Source organism: Gymnoscopelus braueri, assembly GCF_963280865.1.
Source record: "Gymnoscopelus braueri genome assembly, chromosome: 13".
Classification (NCBI taxonomy): domain Eukaryota; kingdom Metazoa; phylum Chordata; class Actinopteri; order Myctophiformes; family Myctophidae; genus Gymnoscopelus; species Gymnoscopelus braueri.
Window position 1 is genome coordinate 36,498,315 of NC_137615.1, and position 16,183 is coordinate 36,514,497.

The 16,183-nt window shown below is 39.3% G+C and overlaps 1 protein-coding gene across 4 annotated transcripts; it reads right to left on the reverse strand.

The window, feature by feature from the left end:
* Positions 1–572: 572 nt before the first annotated feature.
* LOC308097909 (phosphoribosyl pyrophosphate synthase-associated protein 1) lies at positions 573–15,920 on the reverse strand. Of its 4 annotated transcripts, none has more exons than XM_080446035.1 (11): positions 15,251–15,920; positions 13,892–13,944; positions 13,171–13,237; positions 12,853–13,025; positions 11,480–11,595; positions 10,659–10,714; positions 8,895–9,043; positions 7,907–7,948; positions 5,355–5,425; positions 4,091–4,237; positions 573–2,814 (listed from the first exon to the last, which is right to left on the reverse strand). In XM_080446035.1, the coding sequence occupies exons 1-11, from the start codon at positions 15,331–15,333 to the stop codon at positions 2,656–2,658; spliced, it is 1,116 nt and encodes a 371-aa protein (XP_080302161.1). In that variant the 5' UTR covers positions 15,334–15,920; the 3' UTR covers positions 573–2,655. The 4 variants fall into 4 exon arrangements, with proteins under 4 accessions (XP_080302161.1, XP_080302163.1, XP_080302162.1 ...); XM_080446037.1 differs by lacking the exon at positions 7,907–7,948 and adding an exon at positions 8,639–8,653; XM_080446036.1 differs by lacking the exon at positions 7,907–7,948 and adding an exon at positions 8,621–8,653.
* Between the last annotated feature and the right edge of the window lie 263 nt (positions 15,921–16,183).

A 16,183-nucleotide genomic window follows, 5' to 3' on the forward strand; every position in this document is an offset into this window, starting at 1 on the left:
ATCCTTCTTGAACTAATTTAACATCAAATACCTTTCATCCAATAAAATTGTGAATGGATGCAATTCGATGCATATTTCACTTTTACCAAAGCATCATTTTCTTCCGGGTTTTACTACTTTCCCAGTCAATGACTGTTGGCTATTCTCATGGTACTGTATGTCATCTGATTAATAAATATTTGGATGTGGATCTGATTTTTTTATAAGTTGGAGGAAATAAATACGATCATGACATTCAACATGGAGGTCCTCTGTATAAAGATAGATGCTTCTGCTTCCTTGCGTCTTATCATGCAAAAACTCCTAAACTGCAACATCTGAAAATAAGAGGTGAGAAGCACAGCAGTATTATCCACTGTCCTGCAACATCCAACTCTAAACACAGATATGATGCTAAAGATGATACTGCCATAGAAATAATTATCTTTGAGTCCCAATGTGTCCAATTATGACTGAAAATGTATAGCAAAGGCTAAATACAGTACAGACATCAAATGAAGTACAGTGCAGATGCCTAAGGTCCCTGGTCAAAGGCCAATATTACTCGATATGTGAAAGAAACGTAACTCAAGTAAAGCCAAACGGTTTTATTTTTAGTCACATAAATAAATAATAAATTGCAGAGAGCAACAACAGAACAGATAATGCCAATATTCAAATAACCCCTTCACCAGCTCTGACATGCCGAGTTAACACGGAGGAGAGGAATAAATCCTCCAACCAATGTGCTAATAGAGAACATGGATTCAAGTTGGCATAGCAACAGAAACAACAGAAAATTCAAGTTAGACATATATAGACATATCATTCTGCTGAATGGAACGAAGGGCATACTAAATACACTATTGTATTTATGAAACAGGCACACATCAGCATAAAGCCTTCTTGGAAAACAAATTTGTGCACTGGCTTAAAAAGCTATGTCCCTGAGCTTAAGGCTCAAACAGAATAGGAATACATTATAACATCCCAGGAGTCAGTTTTACTCAACGGGTGACAACTTCTAGCGACATAACTTTCAATAAGCAGACACCAAAACATTAAGCACAATTCAACTTTAGGCTGTACATAGAAACCAAATTCAATGTGCATCATACAATGTCAAATAACCTCGTAGTTAACTTCAGTTCAACTTCAAAGCAGCACAGTATTATGCTTGGTACGTACCATAGTGTTCAGTTAATGGCCACAGAGATACAATGTAGAGACATCAAGCAGAGATTTACAAGGGGACATATATTCGATTTCTTCAATTTTGTGGCAAATGATGCAAATCACAAACCATTGTGGCATTAACCACTAAAGCCCTATTTGAAAAATAGCAAAAATAGCCAATCTACAAGTTTAACTTGTAGATCAGCTATTTTCACAGGTTGAAAAGTGGTTAAATTAAGAAAGAATTAAGAGGTGTGTGAGTGTGAGTGTGTGTGTGTGTGTGTGTGTGTGTGTGTGTGTGTGTGTGTGTGTGTGTGTGTGTGTGTGTGTGTGTGTGTGTGTGTGTGTGTGTGTGTGTGTGTGTGTGTGCTGTGTTAACAACAACAACTAGTACCCAAAAGCATATGGCTGGTAAACCAATCCCATCTACATGCAAAGCAGTCACAGTGCTCAGTAAGCCTGCACAGCATGGCTGAAAAGGGGAAGGAAACAGGTAAGTGCTTGTAAGGAGAGACATCATCTAATGGAGTTCCCCCTTTAGAAATGAAGAATCATCAGCCATGGGGAAAACTGTATAGTTGAGTATACTTTGGAAGAACTAGTAAGCTCAGTGAGCTATAAGGAACAAAGGCGTTCCATATCACAGCGGCCATCAGAACTTACGCTATCTTTAAAGCTATCACTGAAACCACATTTCAATGCTAGGCTTTATCATACTGCTATGACAAACGCAATTTAAAAAAGATCCAATTTTAATAAGTCTGTTGCTTCACATTTCATGGCATTTTTTCCCCCTCCCAATTCTCCCCTATGTAGTCCGTGGCACTGTTTGCCCCTACTGGTTAGTCTGAGGGAGGGTGTGTCCTACAATACACATTACATGACATCCCCAGCTGCTTCTTTTCCCCCGACAGTGAGGAGTTTCACCAGGAGGCCATAACACATATATGGAAGAACTCGCTATTCCTCCCAGTTCCGATCCATACTTAAAAAGGTGCTCTGACCAACCTGTAGGAGTCGCAAATACAGTGTCTGTGACAGAAAATCGCCCCTAACCCACCCGTCCTCCCACCCACGAACGAACACTGCAAAAATGTGTTCTTTGGAGCGCCTGGCCAAGCCGGAGGCACGTGGCGGAGTTCGAACCCCAGTCTACACAGTGTTGTACTTTACTCCTGCACATTTGGGATGCCTATCTTGTAATTTGCAACTTATTTTCCATTGACAAACAATCACAAGCTATACGTCTGACACCAAGCTGCGGAAACCAGTTGGGCGATGCCGAGGACATGGGACCCCCCCCCCAACCTTCTCAATCTGAACTAAGACTGACGTAATCCTGAATTACAGAGAGCAATGCCGCATGACAACAGCATGTGGTGGACAGTGCTGCACAGGGGAGTGAACTGAGAGAAATAAACTCCCATTCCTCTCACAAAAATGAAACGAACATAAAAAACCTAGCTGCTGGGTTCTCCATCACTTGTCCACCCTCTCTGTCTAGTCATCCACAGTGATGTTGCGGAACAGGTAGGCCATTGACTCTCCGTTGTGGATGCGGCGGATGGCCTCAGCCAGGATCATGCTGACATCCACCGTCTTGATCTTGGGACACTGGAGCTTCTGCACCTCGTGAGGTACTGTGTTGGTCACCACCACCTGGTGGTGTGTGTGCATGCGTGGGGAGGGGGGGGGGGGGGCAATAGACAGACTTTAGGCTGGGGCACAAATTAGACATGGTGATAATACAGAGACTAGTCTATACTATATAATCAAACTGTTAATAACAATAGTAGTCGCAAGTGGTTGCAGTTGCAACTTGCTGCGTTGCGAATCATTGGTGTGGACTGGGTTAAAGGTGTCAAAACTAGGTTATTCCATGAAAGGGATTGTATTTTTATGATGCGCTCTTCATTAACTGTATGTGATAAGTGTCATAATTATCATTTGAAAAACTGTAAATGGGCATGGTCCGTGAGGTCGCCCATCTATTTGGTATCTATGAGCAGAGTATGATGACGCCTCACAAGGCCACCTTCAGACCTTCCAAAAACTGAAAGTGGGCGTAGCCCAAGGATGTGATCTGCCAATCGATATGGAATGTTTTTCCTTGCCACATGACAAATCTTTCCTCAAAGTTTCCTCGTTGTACATGAATCCGTTCAGAAAAATAAATAAATTGTGAGGCCATGCCCACCGCCACACCCCCATTTTGCCAATTGGCCTGAAATATTAATTTGTTCTTCCTTGCCCAATGACAAACCTTTCTTCAAGGTTTTGTGGTGTTACATGTACGTATCTGTTCGGAAGTTACATGCCTTTTTGAGATGCATGCCCACCTCTACTACAACCTCCTTTTGGCAAATTAATGTCAAAAGTTAATCAGTTCAATGGCTGATGACAAACCTTTCCACTAAATTTCATGCAAATCCATTCAAACATTTTGGGGATATCCTGATAACAGACAAAGAAAAGGAATGGGGCGAAAACATAAACCGCATTCAACTACGTTGGCTGAGGTCATGAATAGAATATTCCATATTTGGACTGAAAACTGAACCTGACTATTGTTTTCTGAATATTTTCTCAGGACTGGGGAAACAAAACACTTATCTATAACATATAAATAACAATAAAATGTAATTACCATTCAATTACGGTTTCAGCTGAAGTCATGTGTCACAAAAGGCATTGTAAAAGCTCTCATGAGGAAAAAGCCACTTCCTTTTTACGATGATAATACACTGATGAATAATCTATAGAATGCAACTTATTGTGTTGCTGTTGACCTTAAAATTATTTGTCTGAATTACTGAGTAAACATAATTTTACTTCCTTTTCTCCTTTAGCATAGACATTAAATCAGCGGTCTGGTGAACAGCTCCAACAAAAAAAGAACATAAAAAGACAAAGACCATTGAAAGGCAGACCTCACCTCGTCAATTTTAGACTCCTCTATGAGGCGTGGGGCATCGCCAGACAGCAGGCCGTGTGTCGCCATGACGTAGATCTTATATGCTCCTCTCTCTTTAAGGGTCTCTGCAGCCGCCACAAAGTCATCCACATCGTCTATTATGTCATCCTGTGTACACAATCAGTTGAAAGTTTAATTGGTCAAATACACTGAGAAAAACTAGAAAGGTGAAATCAGCAACCACATTAACCCTGGTGTCCTTATTTTGGGCAAGTCAGGGCAGGGGGAGAATTAGAGCAGTGTTTCTCAAATGGGGCTCCATGTAGCCCTAGGGTTACACACAGGTTCTACGGGGGGTACGTGAGAGAAAGTGTAAAATGTACACATTTATTTTACAGTTATGTCTAATGATAAAACATTGACGAACTTGAGTGTGGACCTGATGATCTGTAAAGTGTTACACCAAATAGAATTAGAAAAAACTTGACTAGCACAACTGATATTGAATAGAAAGCAATACTTATTTGCCATTGTGCGGTTTTATTTTGAATATGCCGACATCAAAACTGGACTTACTGAACAGTTGAAAATAATCTACTCAGGAAGAACTAATAGTTCAAATAGGCAACTTTTCACCGCCAAAGCCAGGGCCCTTCTTATGGAATGATGTAAGAGAGATTATATTGATGATATCTATCCATCTATCTCTCTATCGCAGCGTGCTTGTCTATCAATCATTCAATCAATAAATCCAATGGAACAGAGTGCAGAATGAGGAAGTAATCTGACTTGACATCAGCAGATACCCTGTAGTTAGACAAAGCCCTTGTTATTAAAAGCTACTTATCGACAAAATATCAGCTTAGTATGGAAATGCTCAAAATATTTCCAGCTTGTCGGAAATATAATCCACAAAAAAGATTGGATGGTGTTTGTTTTCAAATTATATAAGTAACTTTACATCCAATGATTCCAATAGCATGGGCTTACAATGAAGATCATTCCCCCGAGAAGGTTTGTGGCTTTGACAGTGACACATTTTCCGATCTGATCTATTGCGTTATATTCTTCCAAAGGTCGGTTATTATTCATTCATAGCATTGTGTGCTACTGTAGCTATGGGTTTCTCTTGCAGCTTTCTAAGTAAAATGTTGTAGTTGTGTTAAGGGGGTTCAGAAGTGAAGGAAAAGTGGGTACTGCTACTGAAAAGAAAAAGGTTTGAGAACCACTGAATTAGAGGGTTGAATTGATAAGGGAAAGCTTTGAGACATTCCATTGTCTTTACCACAATAATGGCGATCCTTCCTCCCACGTCTCCAACTACAGTAATAGGAGGTTTCTCTTTGGCCATCATTACTGGAAAGGAACAGAGAGCAGATTACCTATTGGAGCATCCCAGAGAGAATGCAGAACAGAATCCAATTCAATCAATCAGGACACATTTTGAGTAGATTGGGTAAGATGGGTTGAAAATGTTTAAGTAAATCCAAGTTGTCTGTGGATATGTGACCCAAATTATGAAACCAACTAAATAATTCCCATTAAAAAGTATTAAAACTTAAAGTAATATAATATTTTGTTTAATTTAATCTGCCAATCAAAAGGAAGAGGCGTGTTTGGGTATTTCTTTTAACCTCCCATTCTACCCCACCTATCCCAAGGATTACACCACATGCCATGCAAAACCAAAATGACATGGTTTCATTTACCCAGCATACCCAATCAGAGGCCAGTGTGTGACTGCCTCCAACACAACACAATTTGTGCCAAGGGCTGTTGCAGGCACATGGTAGCAGTCTGCATACTGTAGGAACCAAAGCCTTGATTTATACTTAAGTTGTGCATCGAAAACAGCAGCTGTACAAGTCCACAACGTATCGTGATGCGACGCATTGTTCCACACACCGCACATCCAAGTATAAATCAGGAACAATATGCACCATCTAATCTAATGTCAAACCCATCAGGAGACAACATCGAAGGCTGACAACACTAATGAGGTTTTCGTCACACATTTACTGGGTTACAGGGGTTTCCCCCCCACCATGTGAAAATGGTTAATTACTGTTGCCTGTGACTACTTTTACATACACACAGTTATCTTGTTTTGGTTTCAGTTATGGCAATTCAATTGATTTGTTTACATACATTGTGACAAAGAATGTGGCCTTAAAAGTAACTTTTGTTAAAGGACAAATGTTAAGATTTTTTTTTACCTCAATCCTATCGTTTTATTTTAGTACAAGTGACAATCTGACATAACATAACGCTTCCCAATATGTCTGTGTGTTAAAAGATCTCAACGCCACTGGAAGAACTAGTCTATTGTATAAAACACGTCAAAACACATTTATTCAGGATTGTGGTGATTCTCCAGCACCTCTGAGAGCGAGCTCATAATGCATCGGAAAGTAGCGTCCTCCTCAGAATAGAATGATAAGATTGAGGTTATGAAGTGACCCTTAAGTCATGTAATGAAGGGGTCTTGTGATAGGCTTACAGGGACTGCATGTCAAAGAAATCTACCAATAATGCAACTAATTTAGTCCTTGGCTTGTTTAATTGCACATTTTATATCTGGCACTCTGTTAAATAACAATTACATTCAAGGTGATTACAATCACCTGTATATTAATGATAGTCTTATTAGCATTAAGAAGAGTGGTGTGCATGTAAACGTTGTCACTCTGGGGAAGGTATCAACAAGGACACACTCAGCAAAGAAGCAATCAGCCAGCCAAGCTGATTGGGAGGGGAATGACTAGCAGCAGCAGAGAATAGATGTAGAGTATGCCTTGCTCAACATTTTGCTGAATACCGTTGTTTTGCACAGCATTCAAAAGCATTCAAAGGCATGTCAGTCCCACATTTAGGCCAATGGACTGTAGCTAGCAGCATACACGCTTCTCAGAAAAGGTATCCCCACTGCGTGTGTTCTGCTACAAGCCACCTGGGACATTTTGTTTTGGCTCAAATTCCATGAAACACTCGATTAAAACTTGTAAGAGTCAGAAAAACTACTTCCTTGGCAGACATCACTGAACAATATGCTTGCATTGATTGCAGAGAAACATAGGGATAAAACTGCAACACTGAATTAACTATTAACATACAAATTTTTCGTACTAAGGAAAAGCACACAACTATCAGTGAGGAAAGCTAGTGTAGGAGGCTAAAAGCAAAATGCAGCAGAATGCCTTCTGCAGAGAAGCATAGCTACTGTTCGGCTGTGTGCATTGTCTCATTAACAGACCAACCACGGCACACGTAGCACTATAATAAGAGAGAAATCAGCCTAACATTAGTATATACATTTCCTCTTCTTAATATTAGATACTAGGTTTTAAAAAAAAACATGCTCAATTGTTATGACATGCAATTATGAAGACCAATTGTTAATTAGGGTACTCTGAGAGCAGGTACTGTACAATAATGGAGAATGATGTGTTGATTGGCAAGATGAGTCCGGACAAAAATAAAACATTTTGGGGGAATGGTTCCATTTTGAATGATTTACATATTCTTGAAATAAAAGCAACTTACAGGAGGGCTGTTGCTCATCAGCACAGATACAGTAATAATTATGGCAGTAATAATGATCAGCCCTAATTAATTTGTCAAAATACAGGACAGTTGAATTTTCTTCTGTATTTCAATGGTTTTATCTGTGCATTGGGTGGGGTTTTAACAAGCCACTTGAGCCCATTTGACTCTAGACTGTATCTGCACTGGATGCATCCAAAACCCTTCCAGTACTACATGCACGCATTGAGGAACCGTTTGGAGAGGAAGTAATTTCATTCATATTCAAGAGGTAGATTATGTTTACGGTCGTACTTGGGAGCTCAATGCCCGGGAATGGAGCTTGTTGTTTGCCTGCTATTACCAACAAATAAACAGTAACACCACGTTAACACAAATACACAATACTTGACATGACAAAGACATGATGCCAAGACTTGGAAAATCCTCTCTCGTCATCAAAAATACAATTGACTTGACTAACTCACAGAGTGACCTCTGTCACTCTGTGAACATGAATGTTAAAAATGTAGCAGTACGGTTTCATATTTTTAAATGAGAGGATTTTTTAAGTCAAGGGTACCACCCGAAGTAAGAAGAGAAATATTCATGTTATCAAATAATACGGGGAAAAGCAAATATTGGACATAATATTCTGGAGTCATTTGCCAATGACGCAAGCATTTGATCACATGTCTGACTTTAAAATTCAGCCTTACCAGGATTGGAGGAGGTATTATGTTGAAATCCATAAGCCAGGGTCATATTAGTATTCCTCATTCAAAATACAAACCTTAACATTCAAGCTGGGCTAATATGTATTTAAGAGAGCTGATTTCATGCCCACTGCAATTGTTTGATAAGTCAAGAGTTGCACCTTTCTTAGGTTTGGCTTGCAGTGTTAGTAGAGGCAGTATATCTGTGCAGTTACACAACAATCTGAGAGATTTTACTCAAAAAACACTGGGTGTTAAGTGGAAAAACGACCTCCTTGAGAACAGCTCAAGGAGGTTAGTGCAAATACCCAACCTATAAGGGAGCATTTACAGGAGGAATTAGGACCTATAAGGGAATATTGAGAAGGGTTAAAAATAACTAAAATCATAAACATAAATACAATTCATTTGAAAGGGAATCAACTTCAACTAATAACTAACTGAAACGAAAAACTACAGACAAGGACATATTACTAATAACACTTAAAACTGGCCAAGCATTAACTGTCTGCTACATGTACCAAGCTGTGAGGCAAACCTGAAAGCACATCTACAGAGCTCTAGTAAGGATCTATGGATGGTCTTACTAGGCAACTCCAAGCCTGGGTGTCCTGAAGAACTGTTACGGACGCACGGAGGAGAGTGTCTTCCATCAGCCATGTCGGACTCTGAGGAATGGGCCTCGCCGTGCATCACAGCCAGACCCAGACGCAGACGCTCCGCATAAGACTGAGCTCTGTGAATTACAAGAATAAGAAACCAGGAAAGGAAAAGGCATTGCCTCATATCTTTGAATTTAAACGGGATATGTGGTATCATATAATGACGCCTACTTGGTGACGATATTATTAGGAGCCAGTAAAAATAACAAGAAAATGGTACTTAACACTTGGGGTGCCAGAGGTTTATTAAAATATTATACGTTGAGTGCCAGGATTTTTAACAATTTTTTAACCTTTTTCAAGTAGTCACAAAATATTTTCAGTGATCACCGTCCTCACGGTGATCCCCTCATTACACACATACAGGTCTCGTACAATCGGGGGAAAAAAATAAAAACATTCGGTAATCCGTTCCATAGTTGCAGCCAGTTGAAAATAGTTAAATTAACATTGTAAAAAAAAAAAGTACACAGGAGCCGAGATACAGGTTTTTGAAGTCATAAGTTAACCAGGTGGATTGGAGTCTAAGGGTCCTTACACACCGGGGCGATTTTTTTCATGCGAATAATACGTTTTTTTTAAAAACCTTATAAAGTCAATGCAAGCTTACACACCAGTTTCGCGGAGCGAAAAAAGCGTCTTTTAATTATTCGGAACGAGTCCGAATTTTGCGTATATTCGCCGGTGTGTAACCGCCTTAAATCTTCAACAAATGATATCTCCTGGTGCTGTGAAGGAAATAAAAAAAAAAATTCAAAAAACTTATATATACGGTTTTGGCACTCAACGTCAGTACGGCCAAAACCGTATATATACGGTTTTGGCACCCAATGTGTTAAGTGATTCCCCCACTCAAAGTCAATCATGCATTGACATTATGAATCCTTGCTGGCCCAGAAGCACAATTTAAACACTCCGGGCCAGCAGACCGCCACATTGAACTCTGCTCGGGCAAGTAAAAATATTGCCCTAAAGATGAAAAACAGTAACAGCTAATTTCATATAATTTTCCTGTGATACTGGTGTTTTGTCAATGATTTCTGTGAAATTGTCTCGCTAATTACCGTCACAACAGTGTTTCTTGAGCCCGATATCTCATTCAGTAGTTGGTTCAAAGGCCAACAACGTTGCTTGGGAGGGCAGCTGCAGACATCGAGAAGGCAATTCTTGTACAGCTCCAAAACATTAATGAATGGTAACGATTGTCTACTCAATCTCTGCAGCTGCCATGTTGTTACCGGCCCTTCCAAACAAGGTTATGTTATCAAATTAAAAAGCACTTGACCAGAACTCAGTTATCAACGTGTTAATCAGATGTTTCCTGACAACAAAAAGGTATCTTTGGACCAAACAGGCATAAGACTACATAACAGGGGAAGACATGGTCTTCTTCTCACCCATACATATTATACATACATACATACAGTACATACGGTACATACACACACACAGTGTATATATATATAGATACTGATACTGTGACCTCAAGAAATGCAATTCAGTGAAAAGTGGGAGAAATTTACATTTTACATAATAAAAAATGATTCTGATGGGCATTAATGTTTAACTTTTCTAATAAACTAATGGAACAAATACAATACCTCTCAAGCCTAATGTTGTTCGTATATAAAGCATTACTTCAATAAAGATTCTTATCTTTATTGAAGTAAAGTAGTCTCCATAAGTTACCTTTTAGCTGCTGAAGGGGACTTTGCCACGATGATGGCATTTCTGTAATCAGGAATCTGACAAAAGAAAAGCAACCAAAAAGAAGCATATTTAGCTGATTTAAATACATAGCACTATATTGACCGTAATTGTGTGTGTCTGTGTCTGTGTCTGTGTGTGTGTGTGTGTGTGTGTGTGTGTGTGTGTGTGTGTGTGTGTGTGTGTGTGTGTGTGTGTGTGCGCGCACGCGCAAGGTGTGCGTGTTGTTGTATTTTATTGGCTTTAAAGGCTTTAAAGGCTTTAAAAGATAAATCTAATCATGTGGATCTCGGGGACCCACATGGGAATTGGGACGGTCGTGGCTCTAATGTGGATCTCGATATCATGTGGCCAGCCTGTGATGTCATCTATGACATATCTACGACGTATTCCTCCAAATTTGGGTAAGGTTTCAGCCCGATCAGAGCCCTGCTAACTTCCATTATAAAGTTAAAGTTAAATATTTCAAACCCTGTAAAACATAAATTAGACATAATTAGCCGGTTTACTTCTGTGGCCTACTGGCAGCATGCTTACAACGTTTGGAGCAGATTGTGTGATACTCCCCTTTTTTGTTTCTTTTTTTTCAAAAAATAAAAAATAAAAGAAAATATATTCAGAGTTTCAAAATAATTTCATAAATAAAATTTAAACAACTCGTTGCGTACAACTCGTACTGAGATCGTAGATCTGCTATTTTCACTAGTTTGGGTCCCGGGGAGACATAACATTTCTCTTTTGGGTCAGGAGTTAAAAGATTTGGAAACCACTGCACTAGACACTAGAATGATACTGGGACTCACCTCTTCTTGGATGTACTGAAGTAAGAATGGTGAGGCTCGCAGATTGTCCACTGGAAAGCTAAAAAAACCCTGGATCTCTTTCTGATGCAAGTCCATGGTGATGATGTGTGTTAAACCTTGCGAAGAAAACACACACGTGGACCAATCTCTTAAAAAAACATACAGTGGTACAGTATGGCTGTGCAATATTTCTGCCAATTAATTAACTTTTTATTGTTTTTTGGGGTAGTGGTTGTGTTCATTTCTTTGTAATAATAATACAAATCTGTAAATTGTTTTCACACTTTGCACAACCAACTGCATTGCATATATTCACTGTCCAATTCCAATGCCCATTTTTCATTTCTTTTAAAATATTTTCAAAAACATGTGAAAAATAGCCCATCTACAATTGCAGATTGACTATTAGAATAATAACTGAATATTTTGTAATGTTTTTGCCTATAATTACATGCCCAAAAAAGGGATGCCAGCGTTAAAGTGGTTAACAGCCGTTTAGGCAACATTTAAAGTAAACCTTTGGAAACTTGGTCTCAAATTGAAAAGTTGAGCATAATATCTACCCAAATATGAGTCTGACAAGACAGTGTAGATGGGTGTACCAGGGCCCATTTCTTTGTGCTTCTGGAAAAACCTGTCTCCCTCAAAATGTCTGCCTTGCTGATGCAGGATGACAACCTTGTGTTTTGTTGCAATGCTCACATGGTGTAATTTCTTTTTTAGATTAAAATGACTTAAGCAACCTGACTTATTTAATATGGCTGTCCACACCACAGAAAGCATTTTTCAAGCTGGCAGCGCCTTTCTGCCGTGCATTTCTATGGTAAAGACAAGCTAGGTAAGCTCCTCTTCCCACCCTGCTCTGTGCCTCACGCTTTGAGTGTCGCTCGTAAAAAATGTTTTCTCTACCAAACAATAAAAATCAAGGAAGCGGCAGCACTAAACGTATTAGCAAACATGGCAGAGAAGCTGCTGTGCACCCACACACTCCAACCCCTTTTCCTAACGGTGGTGTATTTGTACAAATAATGCAGATGACACAACGATAGGGCTTGGGGTTTTGATATCCACTGCACTCCGCCATGAAAAACAAAAACACAGCCCCTCACCCAGCAGCTGTTTCTGCTTAAGTAAATGATTTTGGTTCAACCTACTACGTTTGATTGTATACTGATTTGTTGATTATTAGCCCCTGTTTGGTACAATCATTTCATCATTCACTGGGCAATACTGTATATGGTTTCATGGTTGTTGTTATTTGGACAACTGTCACTTTTGTTTCTTTCTTTAACAGCATGGATACTTTTCTCCCATTCAAATACATGAAGAGACGTGAAACAGAGATGCACGTGGTGGTGTGGCACAGTCTTTACCTGCTTTGGCCAACATTGAAGCGAGCAGCTTGCACACTATGGAGCCCCTCTTCCTCATCTTACACTGCTTGCTGTAAGGAAAGTAAGGAATGACCCCGATGATGTTCTTTGCACATGCAGTCTTGAGGGCATAAGCCATGACCAACAGTTCCATGATGGCCGTGTTGACATCTCTGGATGTAGAAAACACAGATTTGTGGAACAATAATGAATGCTTTGATTTAACTGTATACTCGTAAAAGGGTGTAAAAATGTATGGTATTGTAGGAAAGATTTTCAAACATTTATTGAATTGAATACAAACATTTCTTCACTCACCTCTGTATGGTTTGGATGATGAAGATAGTTTGGCCACGAACAGATTCCTTTACATCCACTCTAGTTTCTATCATACGTAGGATAATTTATGAGCACATTAGCTTTTTAATTATTACTTTTTTGCAGCTTGTCATGTTGATAAAAAATGTTTAGTTGACAGGAGTGATTCTGGTGACTTTTCAGTAGTTGCCATTGTGCAGATTCACAAAATATCTAAGGTTCTATTACTATATAGATATGTAGGTATAATCTATGGTCATTCATTAAACCAATGTGTAGTGCTGTTTTTTGTTCTTTTCAGGTTTTTACACTTGATTACTTACATATTATATTGCATTAGTTATTACTATACTAGTATGAATGAATGAATGCATATAACCCAAGTGGAGCTCCAAAACAGAAAGTCAAAAAAGTACACAGAATATCTTAAATGCCCAAATTATATAAGTATTTTACTTTTATATTGTCTGTCTGTCTGTCTGTCTGTCTGTCTGTCTGTCTGTCTGTCTGTGTGTGTGTGTGTGTGTGTGTGTGTGTGCGCAAAGCTTAAACTCTTTAGGTTTTTAACCAACGTATCAGTTTGATGCTTTTACGGTACGTCTCAGAAAACATGACATGATGGGTGAGCATATATAGGCAATAATAGTACTACTACTTAATCACAATACTTATGAGTACCTGATTATAACCACTGAAAGCCATAGATATAGGTTCTCCTCACCTCTGTTAGATTCTTGATAGACCACAGATTTTCCCAACTCCACACCCAACCGCCTGTGATACGAGAAAAATAAAGAGTGGGTGGAAAACGCTTTAGATACAGAGGGCCTAATGGTTTACATAATTTTACATAACTCTGCCAGGTGCAGTACAAACATTACAACAAGTCAGTGACTCATAGCTCTCATTCTGGTGACAGGGAGTGTAAACATTGTGGGCACCTCAATGTTAAATTGGGGGGGGGAAATCCTAAATGTAAACAAATAAATAAAGAATTAGAAAAGATGGTCTGAAGTAATGTAAAGAATACATGCTTGACAGCTAAGGCCTAATATTTCTACAAATATTGTAGAATATTATGTGCTAGCCAGTCATTATAATGTGTATGCCCATGAGCATAAACAATAACTTGAAGGGTAATTTTAGGTCTTAATGGTGTAACTTGCATGTTCAAATCATGTAATACTTAAAATAAGTCAAATATGCCTTAATACATTATAATTGTGCTCTATAACTAAAATGTAAAATTAAAAACACCTTAAAGTTTTTATTTATTTTAGAAACAGTTCATCTTTCACTTAATAGGGGCAATGCCTGTCGCAAGTTGATGATGTTATTTGCCCATGTGTGGTCTAGCCCTATGGAATTTATGGAATGCATGTGAAAATAAAACAACACTTAAAAACCTCTTAAGGTTAATATGATCATCAATAAATATTTTAGATATCACTTATGAACAACAAAGCAGCATGATACGTACAGTTAAAAAACACTTGTGGACACAAATCCTAATTCAGGTGCCCACTCGTCCAGGTGCCCAGTTATCTCCACCCCTAAGTGCCCACTCATCCAGGTGCCCACATGTGCCTAGTGCCCACATGTCCCTAGTGCCAAGATGGTTTTGGTGCCAAGTTGTCCTGGTGCCCACTCATCATCCAAGTGCCCAGTAAATCCCAAACATATGGTGCCCAGATGTCCCTACTGCCCACCTGTCTTGTATTCGCTAATACAAGCCTTATGATATACTGTCGTATAATGTCGCTTATCAAACGGAATAGATAAGCTAACATGCAACGCGTTGTTAGCTTGTGATCTGTTATCTGTCCTATTTCGCCAAGCGGCACCTATACATATTATAAGATATACAGATAATTATATATATATATATGTTATATACCATGGCATATAATTGACTGCAGGCGTTCAAAACCTGAAAATTAGGGCTAATAGCCAAGTGCCACTAACAAGCTAAAGTGAGCATTTTAATATTGGTAACGCGGACCCCCGGTCTTACAGCAATCAGAAAACATAACGGTCAAGAATGACCAATGAATGATGCCAATAATAATGTGTACGTTACTCTGTTATTCTCTTGGCCAGTTCTGTGCAGGCTGCCGAGGAATTCGCAGAGAAGACACGATAACCACTTTTAGCGACATTCATTCTGGATCTTGATGGGAGAGTTTTTTAAAGCTGAGAATTTCGGAGATCTTGACTGACAGCAACAATTGCTGTGTCAATGTTAGCTAACGTCGTTAGCGCACAACGAACACCAAAACGCTCGCCCCAAAACACAGTTGCCCCGGGGCTAATCCGGCGGTATTCACCTGGTATTCCTAAACGTAACCTCGGTAAACTATGCCTAACCTAACCTTATTCTTAACGTAACCTCAGCAAAACGGTACCAAAACCTAAACTTATTCCTAAATTCAACCTCAGTAAAACCTAACCCTAAACATATTTCTAAATTCTAACCTTATCCTCAAGAAAACAAATACAAGAAGCTAAAAATAAATGGGGGCGATCGTGTTTTGGGGTGAGCCTTCCGTAAATCCACACGACCTATCTATGTGTGGCTTACAAAGTATGTGACACGTGTGACGCTTGCTACAAACAGGACAACGGCTTTTATAACGTGTATTTTTAATGCTTGTATATGGTCCATTTCGTTCGCTGCCCCCCAAAAATAGAAGACTTTAAAACAACAAAGCTGCTTCACGAGTCCACGACACCTGCGAAACTAGCTAATCGGCTAGTCTGTCTGGCTGGAGCGATGTTGCCAGATATTGCGAGAGAAATAAGCAAAGAGGTCTGTGAAAACAAGCCCAAAAGGAGTATCTGCATGGGCCACATGACAACATGAACACTTCAAACCTATATAAACTGTTGGTATTCATTCACCCTTGTTTTGTGTTACTTGGTGGATTGGATGATTGCAGTCTCCCACAGTAATAAGGAGAAAACAACACATATTAATGTTTTACATGTTTGAGAACCAGTGCCACTGCCCACT

Excerpts from the sequence above, each read along its gene's own strand:
- LOC308097909 (XM_080446035.1), bottom strand. The coding sequence starts at position 15,333 with ATGAATGTCGCTAAAAGTGGTTATCGTGTCTTCTCTGCGAATTCCTCG. Across the intron at positions 10,715-11,479 it reads TTCAGTACATCCAAGAAGAG|ATTCCTGATTACAGAAATGC; the intron begins GTGAGTCCCAGT and ends TTCTTTTGTCAG. Across the intron at positions 5,426-7,906 it reads CCCGGGCATTGAGCTCCCAA|TAATGATGGCCAAAGAGAAA; the intron begins GTACGACCGTAA and ends GTTCCTTTCCAG.